The sequence below is a fragment of the Heliconius melpomene genome, chromosome 18 (genome assembly GCF_056956725.1).
Source record: "Heliconius melpomene rosina isolate 202511_hmr_F chromosome 18, ASM5695672v1, whole genome shotgun sequence".
Classification (NCBI taxonomy): domain Eukaryota; kingdom Metazoa; phylum Arthropoda; class Insecta; order Lepidoptera; family Nymphalidae; genus Heliconius; species Heliconius melpomene.
Window position 1 is genome coordinate 16,074,120 of NC_140406.1, and position 23,937 is coordinate 16,098,056.

At 33.5% G+C, this 23,937-nt stretch overlaps 2 protein-coding genes across 3 annotated transcripts; one reads left to right on the forward strand and one right to left on the reverse strand.

Moving 5' to 3' along the window:
* Positions 1-13,158: 13,158 nt before the first annotated feature.
* LOC146529712 (U3 small nucleolar ribonucleoprotein MPP10) lies at positions 13,159-15,150 on the reverse strand. Its single transcript, XM_085202072.1, has one exon. The coding sequence runs from the start codon at positions 15,010-15,012 to the stop codon at positions 13,183-13,185; it is 1,830 nt and encodes a 609-aa protein (XP_085058198.1). The 5' UTR covers positions 15,013-15,150; the 3' UTR covers positions 13,159-13,182.
* A 327-nt stretch (positions 15,151-15,477) lies between these two features.
* On the forward strand, positions 15,478-23,069 carry Hr78 (Hormone-receptor-like in 78). Of its 2 annotated transcripts, none has more exons than XM_085201774.1 (11): positions 15,478-15,668; positions 16,204-16,332; positions 16,757-16,906; positions 17,997-18,118; positions 18,765-18,873; positions 19,222-19,332; positions 19,672-19,767; positions 20,105-20,273; positions 20,856-21,048; positions 21,409-21,556; positions 21,968-23,069. In XM_085201774.1, exons 2-11 carry the CDS (start codon positions 16,209-16,211, stop codon positions 22,189-22,191), a joined length of 1,446 nt encoding a protein of 481 aa, XP_085057900.1. In that variant the 5' UTR covers positions 15,478-15,668; positions 16,204-16,208; the 3' UTR covers positions 22,192-23,069. The 2 variants fall into 2 exon arrangements, with proteins under 2 accessions (XP_085057900.1, XP_085057901.1); XM_085201775.1 differs by having other exon boundaries at positions 18,000-18,118.
* The last annotated feature ends 868 nt before the right edge of the window (positions 23,070-23,937 follow it).

The window sequence follows — 23,937 nt, forward strand, 5'->3', positions numbered from 1 at the left end:
TATTGTAAAAAGCAAATTTTATCTTCGTTTAACGTAGAAAATTAATAAAGTATTTTAAAGGATAAGGATTAATACCATTATGGAAAAAATCCCTCACAATAAAAAATATATTGAAATTATTATTTTTTGACAGAAAAATGATCACTACACGTTATTCTTAAAAGATACGAATATGCTCTCGCGGACTTTTTTGTAGATCTTATTAAGAGGAACAATACTCCAGTACATTTTTTCATGTAGTACTTACCATTAGAGCAGCGCATGCGCGAAAGTGTCTCAACGGGTAGGACTTTATACACATTTATCGTATTTATGTTAATTTACATAAGAATGTACAAATAATAAACTATATATAAACCTTCTACGAAAAACACTCGACTTAATGGTGAATACCGCATCAAAATCCGTTGGGTGGTTTAGAAGAAGAAGAGTTAGAAACAACAGACAGACACGAAAAGCGACTTTGTTTTATAAGATATAGGATAATAGCAAAAGCCAAACAATCTATCGCTTCATAAAATGATTATACAAAACCACAAAACAATATATTTATAGCAATTTCAAATAACCTATAGATAGTTCCGTTCCCGAGCTATCGCGGAACATAAAGCCGGACATGCGGAATTAAAAAGAATAATTGCATCGGCGCCGCGGGCGGCCTATTTTTTGTTACAGAAAACCGAAATAACAAATTTTTAGAGCAACGTTGAACTAATCATAGTTTGTACTGCTATCAAGTATTAATTTAAGTATTTAAGAGCGTCGTGGGGTGGTGGGACAGCATTTAAATGCAAACGTAGGTTTGATTCTTTTTTTTTTATTTCCACTCTGTATACTGCCCATAACAAAGTAGGCAGAAGAAAGGAAGTCACACACCTGTGCCCCTGCGCCACGACTGGCTTCAACATTTTATCTACTAACAAGCAAAGTTTAATTAAAATCAGTTCAACATATCACATATCGATCGCATTTGTTCACATAAGTGTTAATAGTCGGGACACGATATATTTATACATGTTTTGAATGTTAATACCATGAATGTATGGAATTTATGAAACTACCAAAGCTCAACGCTATGGGAATTATGAATTATGTATTACACAACAATGGTACATATATTATATGTAAATATATTATATGTAAATATAATATATGTACTTATTAGATTTTTTCTTTCGAAGAGAAAGTTATTTTTATGCATATGTAAATAGGCGCAATAAAAATTCAAAGTCATCGAGCAGCGGCACAGCGCCGTTAATTCGATTCCTGCCGTGGGAATGAGTTATATTCATTTTCTTTCTCAGGTAACTAGACGAAACGCGGCGTAGAGCTCCATTCAATGTATTGGAACATAGGCGGAGCGTGCAGGATGAAGTGTCTGCTATATGCGGGATATCTGTAACTGTTCCAACGGAATGTGTTAGCACTAAAAGTCTCTCTAGAATTTAATGTCAGACACTCAGATTCCACTCCTCCTTTTCCTCCATTATAGAACATTAAGTGTACGGTGGCAAAACCCCAGGCAACGTGTTTTCCACAAATTAAATTACCCTAATGGGAATCGAACTTGTTGTAAGTTCTCGTCTACAATGAATACACCGTACCACTTCGCCGACATGGCGTCAAAAACATATGCAAATGCTCATAAAAGTATTAGTCAGTGTTTGGTAGCGACACAGCACAACTTCGGTCACCGTCGCGTCCCATCATAATTGTGAGTCCTTCGTGCGTAAGGAAATACTTTTTGGGGCTTTGTTTTCCTCAAAACTATAGCTACGGCTTATATATGAGAAACTTGCAAGTTTTATTATGCTTTGTTAGTTAGAGATTATAATATTTAGAGTTCCGTAATATTTAAATATAATGGAGTGGAGTGGGTCTAGTATAGTTTTTTTCTACTTCTTTATCTCTTTACGGTAAATATAAAATAAATTAAATGTTGTAGCTCATACAAATATTATTGTATCGCAGCAGAAAAGAAGAGATAAGAATATGTGTAATAAGTAATTGCAATGGCTCGATTCTATAAGAGGGAATAAAAAAAGACATAAAGAGGTTGGCGGGAAGCGGATGGGTCCGCAAAGCTGAGGATCGAGTGTGGTGGCAAGAATAGAGGAAGACCTATGTCCAACAGTGGACAAAAGATGGCTGTTGATGATGATGATGATGATGATGAATAAAAAAAGCTTCACATTTTATCTCATCTCCGTTTCTCAATGTCTGCCCAAATTTTGAGACATTGCGTGTTGAGAAGGAGAACTCTACGCCGCCCCTTTTGTCTCGTTACCAGTCCAAAGAAATAGAAATAACTCAAACTCTCGAGTGAGAATCGAACCCCCGTCAAGTTAACGAGACACTGTGTCAGTGCGCCTCCACGGTACCAACGTGAACCTTAATATATTATATAAGTGTAACAATTAATTAATTAAGTTAGAAGGATATATGAATGCGACTGCACTTAGCGCATTCAGTTAAATACTGATAATAATTTATTCGAAGTTGATTAGTAGTAGGGATGTAAAGAGCAAGAATATTACGCCAGTAGTTTTGTTACGTAGAGTAGCTTTTGGCAGAGGCTGGAGGAATTGTGGGGAATTGCTTTTCTTGCAACTTCAAGGTTCCAAATTGGGTAAGTTTACATTTATATAATGAAACTAAACTAAAAAAAAGAGGTTTATCTCAAAAAAATGATGATTATCGCGATTTTTACACATTTTAAATTATTAATATAAATATTTTTGAAAAGCTTAGAACATTATGCAGTTCTGGCCGTGATATAGAGATAGAGTGATAGAGTCTATGGATAGAGTCAAGTTTCCTATAACATTTAATCTATGGTCGGGGGTTTCATTCACATATTATTGTTACCTACTTGCACTTCTAAAAACTAAATTAATATAATATATTTAAATTAATATAATATATTTAAAAACTAAAATAATATATTTAAAAAAAAGATACCATATTATTATATTATCACTCCGAATCTCCGAATAACTGCCAAGTGACGTTGTGGTATAATTCTTGTAGGCGGATCAAATTAAGTTTCTTAGATTTCATTATATATTTATAAATTTATAAGTCTACCTAATAAAAGTGCGACCAATGAAAATTATAAATTTTTACTTAAAATCCTATAATAATTTCCAATGATCATACATAACGTACCTACATTAACGCTGAGGCCAGTCAGGGCGCAGGGGCACAAGAGATGCGGGTTCAATCCCCACTCGAGGAAATGAAGTATTTAATATTTTCATTTCCTCCTAAGTAAAAAAATTATACTTTAGCTTTGTAGTTTCTGATATATAAATAAAATGTTTTTGCTGTTTTACACAACTGTAATTGTATGAAAGGGTAAACATTTTATCATATAAACATATCGTAAAAATGTTAGTGCCATATACTATACATGAATAGCCGTACCGACTACAGCCACTACTAGAAGCTACTGCGCCTACATTTTTATCGTTTTTCGCCTTATAATATAAAAACTCTGTGAACATTGACTTAAGGACTTTTATATGGCTTGTTGTAGTTCAATATTAAATATTTCATTTCCTCACACGCCTGTGCCCTGCGCCACGACTGGCCTAAAATATTTTTAACTATAAAAAACTGTCGGCCACTAATATAGACCATGTTTTGGTAATAAAAAAAGAAGTGATGAAAGAAATTCTGTCAAAATGATATAATTATAAAATATATTTTAATTTTTATTTATTCACTTAATGTTGCTAAGCATAATTTTTTAAACTGGTTTGAACCAATTCCAATAATAACTCTGTTTTGAAATGAATTTTGATCGGTTTTCGTTCCACTAGTAGTTCAGACATTTTGAAGCTAGTTTATCTCAAAATCAACTAATAAAAATTACAGAAAAATATTTAATTAATTCTAATTTTTTTTTGCTTCCATCATCTCTGCCAACCAATTGCTCTATGAATAATCACAGAGCAGTAAATCTAATATAACACAACTAAGAGACTCAAAATCCAGGGTCGTATATTATATTAGGCCGGGAACAGACCGGCTACATTATTCACTAGCTCGTGTGCACTCGGCTTAAATACAGATTTGATTTTCACTACACGTTCCTTTGAACGTACGGTGAGAATAATAAAAGTTTCCAAATTGGAGAAATAAGTAAAACTGAATTCTACTATTTTATCTATATACGAGTATGTATATGTACAAAAAGAATCTGCAGATACTGTCTTGTCGTATTGGGTAATGGGTGACTATCGAATCTACTATATCATATTTTTGTCTTGAGATGTTTACAGCCGCACAATGATAATGAGAATGAGGAAGAACTTGCTCAAATGGTTTGGGCACATCGAGATAATGAGTGGAAGAAGGTCACTGGAGGGGAAGGTCACGTTAAATTCATGTTTGTCGGATTGATGACAATGGACAAGGAGAAACAGTAACACTATGCAGAGACTCCGTTGTCTCTGGCTAGCCGGCTAAGAACAGAACGTAAAGTTTAAAAAAATCTATTAAAACACCATGAGAACTAATAAAACATCACAAAATTCCTTTTAAAAAAGGCGTTATTAAAAATCGTATAAAGCCTTACAGTATTACTTTCCAACTAATTACAGAAAATAAAAGGTCCGTAGCGCCCGCGGCGTCGATGCAGTTACTCTTTTTAATTTCGCCTGTCGGACTTTATGTTCCGCGATAGCTCGGCAACGCGCACTATCTATTGGTTATTTCAGAATTGCTGTGAACGACGTCAGTTTTAATTTCTTTCACTATAAATATAGGTTTGGAATGAATATGTGCTAAAAATTATTTTATGATTTCACGATACTGCCGTGAATGAGGCACAATGAGGCAGGTTAGCATGGCGGTGATTATGTGTTTGATTCCCACTCGGGAAGCTCATTAATTTTCATTTTCTCACTCTTCACGCAATGTTCGATACTCCTATTCGAAAAAGGGTGGTAGGGAGGGAGCATCTTGACATCGGTGTCTCTCAGTCTACTCTGATGCTAAACGCGAAGCTGCTTTTTTTCTTATAATATAAATTTGGTATTAATTAAAAAAGTTATTATGGGCAGAAAGTGACGTGACTCGAAAATATTTTTGTTTTACCAAATTCTTAATACCTTACAATAGAATTGAAATTAAACCTACCACCATCGCCCAATTCTAAAACAAAAGTTATAATATTATACTGCAAACATTAACATAAAAAATAGTTGATTTATTTAAATGATCCACAGATTAAATAAAAGGCGTCCCCGCCTCGAGCGCCCTGGCTGCTATACGAGCTTGTATACAGCGATAGCTCGTGCGCTATCTATTGCGGACGTATCGGTTATGACTATTTGGAAATTGTTGTGAATTACGGTCTGTTTATACGAGTATATGCTACGATTGCACAATCAGGGTGATCTGGATAGAATTGGGTGTGTATTCGATTCCCAGTCGTGGCAAACTTATTTCGTTTCCCCTGGTGTACTTATACAAAAATGACGTTGAAGGTAAGTGTATAGGAAATTATAATATATTTCTACTCCCACAATACGGTTTTTCTGTCAAAATGTAGTTATCAAGATAAAAAAAATATTCCATTCCCATTAGGACACTTCTTTTCTCCACTTTCCGCCGAATTGTGTTGCGTGTTGAGTGGCGGGACTCTATGGTGAGTTTTGCCCAGCTACCAGAGCGAGGAAACGAAAATAGTTAATATTTAAGTTCCTCGAGTGGGAATTGAATCCATAACCTGTCGCGTTTACAGTCACACGCTTCTACCACTAAACCACGAGTGGCTCCAATAATTCAAGACCGTCTAAAAATTCCACATAAAAATACGTTCAAAAGGCTTTCACTTAAGTGGTGATATTTCCACCGACTTTTATTTAACGCGGCGACACGGAGCACGCTCGTAAGATTGCAATTTGGTCCGCATTAAAATTGCTAAGAATTTGTGAATATTGGATAGGAATTTATATTACGTGTGGCCTGCGGACGGTGTCGGTTGCGGGAGCTAAGAACGTGATGCAGACAAGACCGACTGGAAAAAATAGTGATATAACTCTATGTGTTTCATGATAATTTTACACATATTATGAAGTCCCAAGTACTTTGCCATCATCTGACTGTAAATTCAAGGTTTGTAGGTTCGACTAAAAAAAAATGAATGATATTAATTTTATGTAATATTTGAGTTTTAAGACACAACACGCTTGTATATCAATATTTTTTTATTACCAATAAAAAAAAATACAAAAGCAACATTAAGAGATAGTAACACTTTGAACTTAGACTCAAAAGTTCAGTAGCTATGTTATTTTATCTAATTTTCTATATTTTCGTATTCTCTGCATGCTACAGGCAAAAACTGAAACTGTTTTTTAATTATTTTTTTCATTTTTTCGTATTCAATGCGTTTATTCGGTCTGTCTATATTTTCTGAAGCTATCTTCACACAAGATTATATTTTGATGTAGCGGCGCAGTGCAAACTTGGCTATCGCTTATACTAGTGACGTAAATACATTACCTATCACTACCCCCTTAGTTAAACTTAAAGATCGCTTTAAACTTTCTTTCTAAAATCATAGTAGATAACGTCGTGGCATAATTGAGATATTCCTGATATGAAAGATAGATAGATTGCTCTCTCAATGCTTCCTTTAATTTGCTTTTTCTATATGAATAATACGTTAACCAAACAAGGCTTCAGCAATGAAAGCAACATTCCATACAATAATTATTTTTAACATTGTTAGAATGTTATTTCACACTAAGAAAAATACTTACTAAGAAAATGCATAAAAAATTATACGTAGTGGATTTCAACCCACGACGCCTCAAATCCCGCTGCTTTAAATTTTTTATACCTTTTCTATAGAGAAAGAAATATAAGAAAATTTCAATAAAATATAATAATTATTAAAATATATATTTTTTTTAATTTTATGTTTATATGGAGGAGTTAGGATTAGCCTAATTAAAAGAGAAAATTATCTTTGCTTCTATGCGTACAAAATCTAATTTAACACATTTTCTTATGAAATCACAAAAAATATATATATTTATTATTAATGTTTTAAACTTTACATAATTTATGTTATAATTATAAAACTTTCCCCAAGATAAATTGCAATCCACAAAAATTGTGCGTGCTAAATACAACATTTTTTTTCGTTACTTTCTGCCCAATTTCGAAACTGCTTATTGAACGGCGGAACTCAACGCCGCACTTTGTGTTTTTATCAAAGTATTTCACTCCCCCGAGTGGGAAGCAAACTCACAAAAATCGCGCCTACCGTTAGATGCTGTGCCGCTACACACAACTACGAATATAGGGTCAGCTACGATTTTGCTACGAGACTCGTAGACGAGCAACCTCTTTTGGAGAAAGCTCATAGTGTCATTAGTAGCTGATGGCGGTTTCAAAATATTTTTAACTGCAAGCTTTTACAAGCAGTAAAAAAAATCTATATTGTCACAACATAGGTATTTCGATATTCTTAGCGAATCATCAAATCTCTGACTACCCTGCTATATGCGGGATACAGTGTAAAATAGCGTGAATTTCTTTGTCATCGGAAAAAAAAACATGTTTTTTACGGTACCAGGTCCTTCCTCGATACTGTTACTGTTACCCAAACCACCCATCTTCTTGCAGGCTCTTGTTTAGCCTCACGTGTATTCCGCTTATAACAAGCTAGGCAGAAAGATCCTAGTTCCAAGAAAATCCGTGTTCCGCTTTCCTGCCCAATTTGAAACATTAAGCGTTAAGTGGCGGAAATCAACGTGGCATTTACTTATCAGAGTGGGTAAGTGTAAGTAATCCACTCTTCCGAGTGAGGATCGAATCTACAACTATCGCATATACCACCAAACGCTGACCCAACTTGCCACAATAGCTACAATATAGATTTCTATCATAAATAATAATATTAAAAAGATAGTTTTTAGCTTCGCGTTGTATCCCACACATGGTAAAAGAGAGAACCTGGAAACCTAGTTAAGACACTCCCTACTCATTAAGACTTCCACTGTCCACTTTGTAGGAAATGAAACTATTAAGTAGTATTTCAATCCCCCAAGTGGGAATCTAATCAACAACTTTTGCGTTCACAGTCGCACGCACCTGCGCCACCACGGCCTATATGTATCTATTATGTATGTATACTCGTATATAAAATATAAGACATTTTACGAACAATCTTATCTCCTAAAGACCGCAGCCTACATCATAAAGCCTGTGCACAGAACGGTTTTTTCCCTACTGATTTATACCGCGCTTATCGCGCCCCTGAATTTATTTGTCTGCTCCCTGCAGCACACCATTGGTGGCTTTGGATGTTGGACTATGAAGAGAGTAGAATTGACTTTGAAATATTTTTATATTATTTTTATTGACGCCAATCGTCGCGCAAGGCACAAGAGACATGTTATGGGTTCGATGTCCATTCGAGGAAATATAGTATTTAATATTTTCATTTCTTCGCTCTAGTATCGAGGCAAACCGCGGCCTTTAATTCTGCCACTCAACACGTAATACCTCCAGAATTCGGCAGAGAGTCAAGGGCGGAATATTTTAACACTAGGCCCCCTCTGCCTATCCTGCTACGGGTGCAGCATGCGGGTTACAACGTAAAGCTGATACTTTAGAGAAACCACAGCATAGTGCACCGCCAATCAAAACGCAATGTGCCGAAAATTGGGGCAAAGTATCTTAACACTAGGTTCTCTCTGTCTACTCTGCTATGTGGCTTGAAGCTGCTTTTTTATTTGATTGTGTAAACACAATTGGAACAAATTTTTGGTTGAAATATAATAACATAATGAAAATATAATGAAAAATAATCAATTATTATATTTTCAAATTGTTCTATATATGCTCTTCCTTAATATTGGGAATAAATGCATGGGAATCGAATTCATAACCAGTCGTGTTTACAGTCGCACGCCTAGTGACAATATATATTTCTACTGCCATATCTAAACGACGACAGGTCTACGCGCCGTAGTCTCGACTCCCGAGCGCGGTAATTGTACAAATTATAAACATGTGACCGAGTGCGCGACTGACGCGGATTACAGCCGCCATTGCCGCGCGCTGCCGGGCTGCACTCTATTGTTTATTTTATTTATTACTTTGGTGTACTCGTTAATGGAATATGTTATATACAGGATGGAATTGTCAGCGCCACTTTAAATGAAACCACAGTTTTAACTACTCTATAAAAGCCTAATATAATTCGGAAAAAAAAAATTCTCAAAAATGAAAAAGTTTTTTTTTTTCAAACAAAATAAATAATAAAATTATCGTTTTAAAATAAAACGCCATTTGTAAAGTATAACATAGGCACGCACACACTTACCTGTCAAAGCGGCAACGTCGTACACGTATGTGTGCGTCACACGAAATACAGGTATGGATAAAAATCGTGAAATGAAAAAAAAATCCTACGTCCAAACCGTTGAGTTACCTTGATTATTTTTTTTAATTCTGGGTTTGAAATATTTTACCCTATATGCAGTTTCAGTAAAAGAAGCGCTGTCTCTTCCACCCTGTATATCTACGGGAATATTATTATTTTAATAATATTGCTGGGTTATAAGACATCATTTCGTTTTAAAACGAAACAGAGGTCATTTTCCGCTGCTGCAAAATATAATTTATTTTGTAGAAACTTTGGAGGACTCATGAGCGTAAGAGGGGGAGTAGAATTGACTTTGTCTATGCCAGAATAGTTTGATGTCCACTCCAGAAGTTTTAGTAACGGATAATTAAAGCTAATTATTTAAAAAAAAAATCTTAAACTCAACAACCTGTTTAAGGCAAAGTCGAGAAATTTTAAATTTGAAAAAATTGTTACACCTTTTTTACATTGACAGTACCTGCTGTAGCACTACACGGTAAAATATGAAGATTTTCATTTCATAAATTAAACTAATCTATTATTCTACTTCTATAGGACGATCATCTCTTTCAAGTGACCACGGTAGGTACCACGTGGAAAATGTAAGACACAAAAATATCAAAATTAAAAAAATAATCATAGAAAATAACAGCGTCAAATATCGATGTGCGCGCAAACACTCACAAAAAATCTAATTGGAGACAAAATCGGTGCAGCCAAATGGAAAATGGCGGAGATCGAGTCAATAAATGCAATAATTGACGGAATAGAGACGCCTAATATTAGCTCGCCAGCGTACTTTCAACATATTGCTATTTTTTTTATTTCAAAAAGGAAAACATTGTTGTTCGTTGTCCTTATACAAATAATTAAATATTTTTACTAATCTGTGTTGTGAACTTAAAATGTTCTGCTCTTGATTTTATAAGATGATTTATAAATTAAAAATAAACTTTCTACATTTTTTATAGTGTATTGTATTTTACAAACCGAGCCGTTTTCTTCGATATCCATATTACTTATTAGGTCAGTTATGTAAAAGATTGTAATCCACCGTTTTGTTATTGCGGCCATTTAATTATATGTAATTTCATTATCATCAGAACTGAAGTAATAGATAATCTATTAAACAACCACTGGGAAGTGGGTCGGATTGAACTTACACGATACTTACATGCTTAAACTAACAACTCAAAAAAAATATTGAATTGTATTATATTTATGGACGTATCTTTGATATCTTACGAAATAAATCTATTTAAACTTTAAGATGTTCTTTGAGGCCAGTCGTAGCGCAGGGGCACAAGCGTGCGATTGAAAATGCTACAGGTTGTGGGTTCTATTCCCACTCGAACAAATGAAACTGTTAATATTTTGAATTCTTTACTGTAATAACGAGGCAAAAGCGCGACGTTGAGTTCCCAGAATATACACAATTATAGAATTCATGTAAAAAAAAGGGATCCAGTGTAAGTACAGCCTTCACCTAAAACAAAACAAACGACAAAAAACCTAAATTTCACCCAAAATTCTTCTAATTTTCAATAATTTGCGTGTTTAGTACCGGATATCAACACCGGACTTTAAATATACATAAAATATGCCTATAATTTTAAAACTATCACAAACAAACTAAAAATATATAGTAACAATATTTGCATAAGTTGGTTCCCAACAAACCACAGTGCAACATAGAAGTGCATAGGCATTTAGCATTTGGACTCTGGAGCTAAAAAGTAACGGCGTCGTTATGTAACTTCCTAGGCGGGCACTAACTGCTATAGACGCGGGTTTGGAACTACGAAAGTGTTTTGATAAGATTTTGATATGATTTTTTATTTATTTTTTGTTAGCTTCACGCTTTATCCCGCTGTAGCGTCGAGTATATAGAAAATCTAATGTAAGAACACTCTTTCACGTTTCGTCTTGCGACGTGTTGACAATAATTAACGAATTAACGAACCCTTAACTGCCGCGTTTGCTGTCACACGCTGTACCATTTTCCTACGATTGTCTTCCACTATTTTTACTATAGTCTTATTGACGGGAAAATTGTATAAGATAACAGATTTCTTCTTTACTTCTTACATTCTGAATCTACAAATCATTGTATTTTTGAGTGGAAAAAGTTTTAAAACCAATGAATAATGCTAGAAATATTAAATCTTCATAAATGAAAGTCAAAACCCTAAAAGTTACGTCGAAATTATTGTAACTTCTAATAAACGTATAAGAATGCAATTTGAAGGTTCAAATCCCGCTACGTCCAAATATTTATTTAAAAAAATAATAATAATACCAAATCCAAAAATTCCACGTTCCACAGATACAAATTCGTTTCGCGCCATATCGCCGAGTTTTTCCTCTCTAATTACGCCGCAGCTCCAGCGCCGTTTGCGGGCCCGCGACCGGAGCGCGGCTAATCGCGGCTGTAAGATTACTACTACACCACTATCTCTCTTAATGACAGACCCAAAATCCATGGAGTATCGTTTATGTTAAATAAATACCACGCTCGGCTTTAACATTTTGGTAAATATGTAAGTAGTAACGTTGGTTGTTGGTTGGTTTGGTTATATATATATATATATATATATATTAGATATTTGGATCGAATATGGCGTTGAGTTCTACAACTCCGTATAAACTGTGTGAAAAGTGGATAATAATAGTGATGTAAGATCTCTGTTTATAATGTCGCTAAATAATATGAACATTTAATATAACTTAAATATTTGTAATAGGTACTTACATGTCAACTAGTCATCGCCCACAACTTTATTTATGTAAAATATAAGATTTTATTGTCTTATATCTCCTAACCGACTTACCTACATACTAAATTTCAAATTTCTAAGTCCAGTAATTTCGTCTGTACGGTTTCCGTCAACCATTCGTTAATGGAAGAGTTTTATACATATACTTACATTATGATAGATAAATAATATTAGTTCAGGATAATGATTATAATTTTAAAAACGTCGAGTGTTTTAAAATTTAATATGAGAAATAAATTCAGATTCTCTAGTAGATATATTGTACTTCACTCATCACTGCCTGTTTGTAAATGGAACGTAGGGGAGAACAGGGTAATGGGCTCTCGTCATTTGTCAATTTTTTTGTAATTTTTTGTACCTAACTCATACCTTGATTATTTAACAAAATTATAGTCACAGTTAAAATCAATTACATACATGTATTAATGTACAATTACAATTTTACAAAAAAAGTCAGTCGCTCCCATTACCCGACAAATGCGGCTAATGACAGCCTATTTAACACTCATATGCTAAATGGGAACCTGCCCGAACGCTCTCATTACCCTGTCTTCCCCTATATGAGAAAATCTATTATTTATAAACGTAAAATCGATTTTACTTTTTAGCCTAAACATTTAGTGTTCGTTTTAAGCCGATTCATAAATTGAAAAGCCATGTATTTAATAATTATAAACTATTGTAACAATATTGCTACAAAATAAGGATCTTAAATAAAAATTTCATTAGAGTACGAAAGTAAATCACATGACAAAATTTCATAATTTTATAGTATAAACAGATGAAGCCATTAGTAGGTCACTGGTAAATAATAAAACAATTTTTAATATTGTAATTATAGTTATTTCTTTACTTATATTTTGTAATATAAGGCATAAGTTTATTTAAAAAAAACAATAAATAATCAGAAAAAAATTGAGTTGTATGTTTATTTATTGTCATTTGTAATTTTTATTGTAAAAGTATACATTGAAATAAAAAAACCACTTGACACACAAAAAAAACAATTTATTATTTATTTTTAACATATTTCTTTTTTGTTTTAATTAAACTACTAGAATCATCATTGAGTTGTTGGAAGAATGCTTTTGATGTTTTTAATGATTTATCATTACTTTCATGTCCTTTCACTGTATTTCTGTGTTTCGTTACATCTGCCACATGACCTTTTTTCTGTTGCAACATCTTCTTTTTCCTTCTTTCTCTATTTTTATCTGTTTGTGTCCTTTCCTCTTTACTTATCAGATCTCCTTTACGCTTTCTCTTAACCTCCTCAGGTGCAAGTAAGGCTGCATCACTTGTTGCTACAGGAGCAACTTCTTCCATAGAAATGGCTGGAGTATTACTAACAATTTTAACATCAGCCTGTGGTGGCTTAGGTGTATAGTGGTAATGGCACAAAGCGTCTAATTGTGCAAACAATTTTGTCATAGCATTACGTATTTCAGTATGACTTTCCGGTTCTTTCTCCTCTTCTACATCACCTGACTGAGCTTGTTTTTGTTTTAAATATTCGGTTTCATAAACTTGCGCTAAGCTTAGTTTGCTTTTAGAATGGTCTAGAATTTCTGGCTTTTTGAAGAGAAGCTGGTCATCCACAGGTTTTTCCTTTCTTATAACATCGTCCCATGCTTTATCTTTTATTCTTTGTTTAATCAATCCTTCTAAAGTAATAGTAGTCTGTTCAGTTATCGTAGGGGGTGGTCTCGTTGTAAGGTCAAAATCTAAAACTTCCTCAAGCAATGAGTTTTGAGGTCTTTTACTCGCATCAATTTCTCCTTTTAGTTGCCACGGAGCTTCAGTTAGGGTTTTCTCTTCTAATTTTGATATTTGTTGCTTTAATCTATGTTGACGCATCTCAAACTCAGATTTCCTTTCATCCTTCTCATTATTTCCGTTGATTAGGTTATTGGATACATTTTCTTCTTCAGTACTTTCATCAGAATCTGAATCATCTGAGTCTGGTTGCTCAAATCTAACTTTTTTATCACTTTTTGGTTTATTTGATTGACTTTCTATAATTTCTTCAGAGTCAGGCTCAGCAAACCTTACTTTTTTTCCTTTGTCTGTGACAATATCCTCCTCAAGAATATCATCATTCTCATCTTGATCAATCTCATCATCATTATTTTCATCATCATTATCATAATACTCACCATTTTCGTCATTAAAAAAATCTGCATACATCATTTCTTTGCCTCCGTCTTCTTCCGACCCTTCACTATTTATGTCTTCAAACATATCTAAAGATTCTTCATCTTCATCTATGATTTTTTTAACATTTCTACCTTTTTCTTCCATTTTCTCTTCATTAATTAAAAACTTTTCCATATCTTGTAATTTGAAAAAATTATCATCAACGATAGAGGTTTTTATTTTCGGATTTCCCTTGCTTTCTTTCTTTTTAGCCTTTACTTTACTTTTCTTTTCATTTTTCTGTTTAGGTGAGACAGAATCATCATCCTCATTAAAATTCATCTGATGATCATTAGATGCTTCTTCTTCCTCATGTTCGATAAAATTTACAGGGAATGTTAGATTATTTTTACTAGATATGCAATTAGCTACTTCCCATACAAGATGATCCCAACATTGTGAATTTTGTAGTTCAATTTGTTGCCAAATTTGTTCCTCGTCGAAGTCCTCAATAATTATTTCAGATAGAGCTTGATTTGTTTTCGATTTTCCATTTTGTTCTTGCGACTTAGTAAAATCGTACAGTGATTTAATTAAACTTTGAATATCACCTTTTATGTCCTCTTGTACCGCCAAATATTTTACTGGTTTCTCAGTTAATGCATGGAATTTATCTATCATATAATCCATCTCAACGCTTGCCATTATACATATGTTTATGAAAATAAATTCTAAAACATTTATGTTAATTGAAAGCGATTTTTGGTTACTATTAACAATCACAAACACACGAGGTTATACATTTTTGACGTATTCGTTGACATCTGAGAAACGTGTGATTTTGACATTTATATGTTGCTATACATATGATTCGGTATATAAATGTATAAATGCAATTATTAATAATTGTAATATTTGTGGTATATGATATAAGTATTACAATACTGTATGTATAAGTAATTAATAATAAACTACGCTAGATTCAATATTAATTGAATTTATATATATATCATACCAAAAAATCCTTTTTGTTTTTATGCTTATACATTAGGTAGTTATTTTAAAATCGATAAGTTTACTCCATAAGATAAATTTATTATTAATTTTGTTTAAAATAAAGTTAATTATTCCTGTTAGCTCTTGGCAACATCATTATTGCCATTGCCACTAAACGGCCATCTTTGTTTATCGTTCTCTGAACTCAAGTTCTCAACTCAATTCCCAACTCTCAATTGTCATGTAACGTGTTTATTTATTTCGTTTTAGTTTTTTTTATTTTATTTGTTATGTTCGCATAATAATTTCCATTTTATGTTTGGTGTTGTGAACGGCAAGTATTTTATTTTTGTGACAGATATAAGGTAAGACATAACTGTTGTTCATATAATCTGCAAAGGCTAATATTTTCTACAACAGTGCACATTGATCTCATTTTTTTCCTAAATTAAATTCTTCCGCCTACATATTGATAACTTGATCTAAATGCCAAACGCTTGTGTTATAATCAAAGTGAAAGGCGAAATGAATCTTGTCTTCCGTACTCTCGATGGTCATCTAGTATATTTTGTTCACTAGCTTAGTAAATAGCTAAATAATTTTAAAACATTTTGCCTATGTGGCGGTAAAATGTTATTATAATTATGTTTATCTTTTATTGCCTTTCCGTAATTTAGTGCTGTAATAAACAGGCACCTATAATATAATAATGTTATATTCTTCATTTTATATACTCCACCGCAGTCAAAAACCTTTTTTGCTGTTATTGTTGTTCAACTTTATGGCGTTCCGAACATGCCAGTTATTAACATGAATACTTTAAAAATCATGAATATTTAGTCTTTATAGAATATATCTTAAAGGAAAATATTGTACAGACATATTTTTTTAATATTTTAGATACAATGGATGCACAAGATCAAATGGAATTAAAATATAGTGCGGGCAATGAAGTAGGAGGCTTGGAGTTATGCATTGTCTGTGGAGATAGGGCATCTGGTAGACATTATGGTGCTATAAGTTGTGAAGGTAAATTTTTATTTTATCAAAAAATCATCATCAAAATACTTAATGTGTTCTGCAAAACTTTGTAATTTTAACATTTCAACATTGTAGAATGTTTTATTATTATAAACCCTTAGAATTTTATTCTCTTATATAAAAGAGATGTATCAAATGTGTTTTTTTATATCTTTATACTTTTTTCTCCTACATTGGGATAGGCAGAGGGTGTTTTTGAGACACACTTTCTACCGAAGAATGTGAATTAAATATATATTTTTTAAATTAATTGACAAAAATTATGGAATAAACAAATAGAACTACACTAATGTCTTTTTTTTAAATCAATACAATTTATAGATTAAGTTAAATATGTTAAATAAAAGAATATACAAAAAATTCAAATTTTTACAAGATGCTTAAGTAATTTGATCTCTTATTTCTTTTCCAGGCTGTAAAGGTTTTTTCAAAAGGTCAATAAGAAAGAAACTTGGGTATCAATGCCGTGGCAGTATGAACTGTGAAGTGACAAAACACCACCGTAACAGATGTCAATATTGTAGACTACAGAAATGTTTAGCTTGTGGAATGAGGAGCGACTGTGAGTATCTATATAGTTAAAAAAATGGTTTTTGTCTAATATTAATATTTGACTAAATTCTTGAGTTTTGCCCAGCCCAGCACTGCTTCATTTACATTAGAGAAATAATAATCTTCACTATTTATAAACACTCCCTCAATTACAAACAAAACTTATATTATTTCGAACAAAGCTATAATTTAATATATTCACATTGGGGCAGGTGCACAAGTATAGAACTGAAAATGCGACAGTTGTGGGTTCGATTTCCACTTGGAGAAATGGAATATTTAATTGAATTGTGGTATATTAATATTTTCATTTCTTTGCTCTGGTAACAAGAAAGCACAACATTCTTCAGCACTCAACACAATAATTCAGCAGGGAACAGATTGTCTTAACATTAAGCTCCCTCCCTCTGCTTACCCTGTTATGTGTGGGATACAGCGTGAAAAATTTTCAAAATCATATACTAGCTTTTACTTACAGCTCTGCCTTCTTACCTTCTTGTATTACCACATGACACATTCTAAGTGGAGCAACATGGTAGCTACAGTTAGCTATAAACTTATATTGCATTGAAATAAATCTTCAGACTTCCTTAAAAAGCAACTACAACAGCTTGTTGTTGGAAGAAAAAAAAAATTTTTTATTATTATTTTTATAGTAGTTCCCGAGATTAACTTATGAAATACTATAAATATTGAATAAATTATTCTTAAGTCCGTTTATATAAATCATGATGATCATCATCATCAGATGATGGTTAGATGCTGTTTTCATTCAGAAATTAAAATTTATGTATTAAAAAAGCATCTCAAAATTGCTCACTGAGTTGCTCTAACTGGTTTATAAATACAAGATTTAAATACCATATACATAAATACAGTACAGTCAATGACTTGTGCCTGCTCTGAAGTTAATTTTTCTGAATTTTGTACATAGTTCACTTAGAAAGAAAATATAAAAAAAAAAGATAAAAAATTCCATAATCAAATCCGATCAAGCCAGATAGCTAGCTAACTTCAGGGCGCCACGACTCATCCACCATACTATATATATGTAAATAAAAAACATCCACCGAGCAGTAATTCTTGCTCTCTATGGACAGCGGTTCAACATGAGCGGAAGCCAATAGTGGACAAGGTGAAGGGCGAAGCGAGGGACGCTCACGAGCGACAAGCTGCTTATTCTAAGTTGTTGGGATTGGCTGGACAGGCGCAAAACGCTCAAGTATGTTTTGTTATTTTTTTAGAGTTGCATGGTTTATGAAGTCGGGTCAGTAAAGTAGTTAGTATTTAGTCACTCCATTCTACACTTTCTATCTAATTTCGTGCTAATTTGTATTGAAGAAAATAAATATTTTTTTACCAACTAGTTACAGAGCGGACGTATTGATTCGTACACGACGTGCGATCGTCGGTATACAAATTCAATTGATACACAGATCGCTGGATCAATTGACTTCTTAGTGTGTAGACGAGTCCCACATCTGCAATAAAATCGTTAAAAATTAAAAATTAAAACAGCCAAGTTTAGTGTAGAGGAATTCATTTTCAGGATTCCATACCCAAAGGTTAGATCGAGACCTTATTACTAAGACGCTGTCTGTTTGTCCACCTGTCAATGTGTAAAAACACAATAAAATATATATCCAAAGGATTCCCATGCAGCATGCACCATGCACCCAGGGTTTTTTTAACATTTTTATAGGTAGGCTAGAGTATGAGTCGCGCTTGGCTGGTTTATAAATTAAATGGTCTATAGTCTATGCTGCATTAAAATATTAAAATTTTTAATTTTCATATCACGTTCTTTTCAATAGAAAAATAGAAAAGTAACTATTTATATTTCAACCCCAATCTATCTATTTTCTCAGATAAATCCTAAAGAAGAACCGAATGATGCGTTCGGCGCGGTGTCTCCTGCTGCACCAGCTTTAAACTTTGCACTTGCTGCTGCTGTTGCATTTAATAAGGGAAACCCAGGTATTATATACACCAAATATTTTAAGCTAATTTTATAGGTAACATTGTTTTGCTATATTATGTAAACACTGTGTGCTAATTGAAGCCAACACCATACTTTAAATAAAAAAATTCAAGACAAAAATGATTTTATTTGAAATTTTGATTTTGAAGCCAGGTTACAGGTTACGTAACAAGACGAAATGCAGTGTTGAGTTCCGCCACTAAATACGCAATGCAATGCCTCAAGATTATTCGGGGAAAGTGGGAAGTTTCTTAACAGAATAGAGTGATTTAATATTAGGCTCCCTCTGCTTACCCTGCGTTGTGTCGGATACAGTATGAAGTTTAAAAAATATATTATTATAGTATCTCCATACTTGGGTGCGGGGACTCCCACAGATGTGGAAGGAGCGAGACGGCAGCAACTAATGCTACAAACGCAGTTGGCAAAGAATTTATTCAAAATGGGACAATTTGGTATGTTTAATTTTATATCATTCTTATTTAATTATTTTAATTAACATTTATTTAAAAATAGTTCGTAGATGAACCTTCTAAATATAAAAAACCTAGTCACTCTTTTTCTATAAAACAAACATTTCAATACTATATAAGACAATATACCTTCACTTTAATATATTTTGTCTTAATATTAATGCCTCATGTTTTCTCTATGTACCTTGCTATGTGCAAGGTATAGCGTTACTACTAAGCGAAAAAAATATTTAAAACTACTTACATGCCTGTACATATAAAAGCTAAAAACAATAAAATATATATTTAATAAAAGTCACATATCTACCATGTTGTTCACAGGTGCAATTAATGAATACCTGCAATCTGCATATGGTGCAACACCCCCAGAAGTACCATTGGGTGCGTTACATGCAGCTGAAACACCACAGAATGATGGTAAAAATATGTTTTATTTCTTTTTTAGGATAGGAAAAGGATGGTTTCTATCTAGATATAAAAATAGAAAATTTCATATCTAATAATTTAGTTGATCATATCATTATAAATAAACTTATATATTTGTTTTCTTTATGCTGTGACTCTAGTAAAGAAAGTACAAAGAATGAGTACTATGTGACTTTAAATTTACTTTACTTTGTTAAATAATGGATGCTTATTATAAAGCACTTTACTTATTTTAAGACACGATACGATAGCACAGCTAGTTGTAGAGTACATACAATCGAAAGAGTCAATGTAAATTAAAACGCGGATCTTATTTTCCCCTCCACAGCCGACGAAGCCTGCATATTGACGCCGGAGAGCCTTCAGCTGCCATTGTCGCTGCCGGCGGGATGCGCGCCCTCTCCTCTGCGCCTGCACGCCGCCTGCGAGGCCGCCGCGCGCCTGCTCGCCGCGCTTGCCCGGTGGACGCTTGCCCTGCCTGTCGTCGCACAACACACGTGAGTGCACCTGCCCACCGTCGCCGCGCATGCGTTGCAGCGGGTGAGACCTGTGTGCTCGCCGTCCTCGTGCGCTGGATGTCCAGCCAATGTGAATGGGACGGAGATAGTGGGGATGTATCGTACTTATATCGTCGTCAAGCGCATGTAAATGCGAGTGAGACGGGAATGACCCGAGAAACTGAGATATTACGTTGAATGAGATTGAGATATGTCTGCCAGAACATTTTGCGATGTATACTTGTCATTTGTTATCAAAGTGAATTGAATGAATTGCCATGTATTTTCTAACATTGTAAAATAGTATTATGAATGTAATTAAATGCTCACTCGTTCTAAGGAATAAACGATTATGGCAAATTCAGCCTGTTTTAAATTGTTGAATTTTGCTTACTCTCACTAAATTCTAAAGCGCTCTGTGTTCTGCCACTCAACACACAATTCCTCCAATTAACGCGAGTCGCGGAAAGTGGGGAACGGAAATGTCTTATACTAGGTTCCCTTCGCCTATCCTACTATGTGCTGGATACAGTTAGAAGCTGAAAAAAAATTTTTTTTTTTATTTATAAATTATTACTCTAGGTTCGAAATCCAAGTAACACTCCTCCGCAAATGCTGGCCAGAGCTCTTTGTACTGGGCCTGTCCCGATGGTCGCAAGCGCTAGGTCTCTCCACTCTCCTGCCGATGCTGTCCAATCACCTGCAATCTGAGTTGAGGGAACGCGCTGAAGCAAGACATCAACCAGAGCCCGTGACTGATGTTGGTCATCCTGAAGTAATTTTTATTTTGTTATTATCTTTTAATTGTGGTTATAAAAAAATATTAATATTTTTAAAAGTGATATGTCACTGTTTTTCAAAACAAGTAATGAAGAATAATCGAATACTAAAGTTACTATTTGTTTTTCTGGAGAAAAGAGTAAAAGTAAAACTCACTCTTGAATCTTTTTTTTGTTTTTATTATATACTACGATGGTTTTTCTTATCTACTGATAAGAAAAAAACAACAACTTTACGATATTTCGTCATATATCATATTTTTTTGTAATTTAATATTTTTATTATATTTGCTGTCGGCATATCAGTTTATTATTTATTATGGCTATTAAAAATAGTTAAACAATTTAATCTCCAGATAACAATATCAGACTACACGGACGAGCGTGTGGCTGAAGTGTCCTCCACCCTGCGCAGACTCCACCAGTTCCTAGCCCATATGGACCAGCTCCACATATCAGAGAGGGAGCACGCTCATCTGCGCGCCCTGTGCTTGTTCTCGCCTGGTATGTATGGGGAGAGGGTTACTAGGGGGATTTTGAAAGAACAAAGACATTCATTTTTGAAATGAGTTTTACATTTACATGATTCTATATATATCTAATCCTGAATATATATAATCCTATTAAACTACTATAAAGATACAAAAAATATATTTAATTTATGTGATTTTTACAAAAATGCTGGACACCGTGTTACTCCGATGTGACGTCAGATAGCCTTGTTATTAATATAATTTACTGCTTTATTTATTTTAATTGTATTTTTTGTATTCATTAAAGTTTAGTTTCTTTTAACAATTTAATATAAAAATAAATGTCTGTCCTTAACCCCATATTATTTTACAAATACAGATATTATAAAGACAAATGTTTTGTATAAGACAAATGAATCATTACTATCTTCATTATCTACAGATGGCGCACCAGAATTCCTAACCCGCAAACTCCAAGAGTACCAATCCCGAGTACTCCGTTCCCTGGGATCCCCCGCGGGGGAACGTGCGGCCGCACTGCTGCTACAGTTGGCGCCACTGAAGGGATTCCCCGCCGCCTTCATTGAAGATGTGTTCTTTGTGGGCTTTGTGGGTGATGTTAGTATTGATGATGTTATACCTTATCTGTTGAATGCTGAACGTTGATTGTGGGTGTTTTGAAAATTCCTGTTGTTATACTTAAAGTATTTTTACAGTTCGATCGACGAGTCGTAGTTGTCCTGAAGTTAGCTATAGATGGCTAGTTAAATTTCCCTGTCTGACGGTGTAGTTTCCCGCAATACAGTAATACTCTAAAATGGGTGGAAAGTTATACAATTGGCAACACCTTATTATAAATCAATTATTGTATTTTAGTTTATTGATTGATTAATTTTGATTTTAGTTTTTGCAATAAATTCGTTTTTTAAGGACTTTTAACTTAAACGTAATTACTATTAAATATCATATAAGTTAAATTAAGTACTTTAAAATATTTAATCACTAGATTATGAAATGAATATATATTATGTAAATTTTATAGTGGTATAGTAATATGTCTTCCTATGTTTAATAAATGTGTTCGAATTTAAAATGACATTGTAAATTGTATTAATGTTCGTGATTGGTCACATTGAACTTCTGACATTTGTAAAAAAAATCTAAATTAATTAAAATGTTAATAACTTGAAATATTTTATCAATATATTTACAAATATGAAACTGAGAAGGTGTTTTGCACAACAGAAGGTTTGACACATTAATGCCAATTCGTTAATAATATATGATTTAAAATATTACACTATAGTGTATGTGTTAACATTAATTTAATTACTCTAATACTTATATATAATACAGCTTAAAGAAAAGAAAACAGAGAACACTAGGTTTTTTATGTTGTCTGTCAATTCTAAGTACCGTCCACTAATTAAGTTTTATGTAAAAAAATATTCAGTTTTACGTATATTATAGTGTCAAATAACATTAAATCAAACCAGTATATAGATAGCCTAAGTGCCTTACTAATAAAAACTATTTGATTCTAATTTTTGTTTCAGTTTTTCTTTTTAAGAGAAAAAAGAGCAACAACATGCATATACTCTTGATTGTTTTTACTAAATATTTAAATATATTGATTTCAAATTTCATAAAGATATCTTCAATAGATACGAAGAAAATAAACTTTCTAGTTAAAGGTTGTTACAGACATAACTCAGAGTAAACCTGTAAGGGTTAGAGAAAATTGATGTGTCGCTATTTCGGATAAAATGTAATACAATTATATTAAAAACATTCATAGAAGCCAGTGCAGCTTTTCCATGCTTATCTGGCAAGACCTTTTCCGCTACCCAAAGACAATTGCCTAAAATTATAATTTGGCTAAAATTCATCAACTATTTTTAGATGTTATTCCACTTAGGAGAGAACAATACTTTTTTTAGAAAACGTAAAATATTTAACGTAACGGGGTTTAGACCGGCGCCTCTTAGAAACTGTCCAAGTGCTCTGATAACTATTACACAAAATAAGAAAAGTCCACTATTAAAAAAAAATCCAACACTTACTTTTTTATGCAAACGAGCGTATAGGCCACCGGATGGTAAGTGATCCTCGTCGTCCAGGACCCAATGAAACAGGAGCTGCAGGGGCGTTGCCCGCCTTTCAGGTGGAGAAGGACGAGCTTTTTGAAGGTACTCATGTCATATCAACCTGGAAACATTCCTACAGGTAGGCTACTCCTCCGTTGGGTGGCGTGTGGAAGGAAGGTCCCACGGACAGTAGTGGAATGTCACGTATCAATTATATTTGAGTTTGTGACGTAGGTACTTACTGTGTGGTTAGAAAAATTGGGCGGCAGGCACCTAGGCTAGACCAGGTCAAACAGTTTCCCAGACCACTTGCCATGATAAATAC

Bases quoted from the DNA above. Each gene is read 5' to 3' on its own strand.
- Hr78 (XM_085201774.1), top strand. From the start codon at position 16,209: ATGGATGCACAAGATCAAATGGAATTAAAATATAGTGCGGGCAATGAA. The intron at 18,119-18,764 runs GTATGTTTTGTT...CTATTTTCTCAG, and splicing joins GACAGGCGCAAAACGCTCAA to ATAAATCCTAAAGAAGAACC. The intron at 19,333-19,671 runs GTATGTTTAATT...TGTTGTTCACAG, and splicing joins ATTCAAAATGGGACAATTTG to GTGCAATTAATGAATACCTG.
- LOC146529712 (XM_085202072.1), bottom strand. From the start codon at position 15,012: ATGGCAAGCGTTGAGATGGATTATATGATAGATAAATTCCATGCATTA.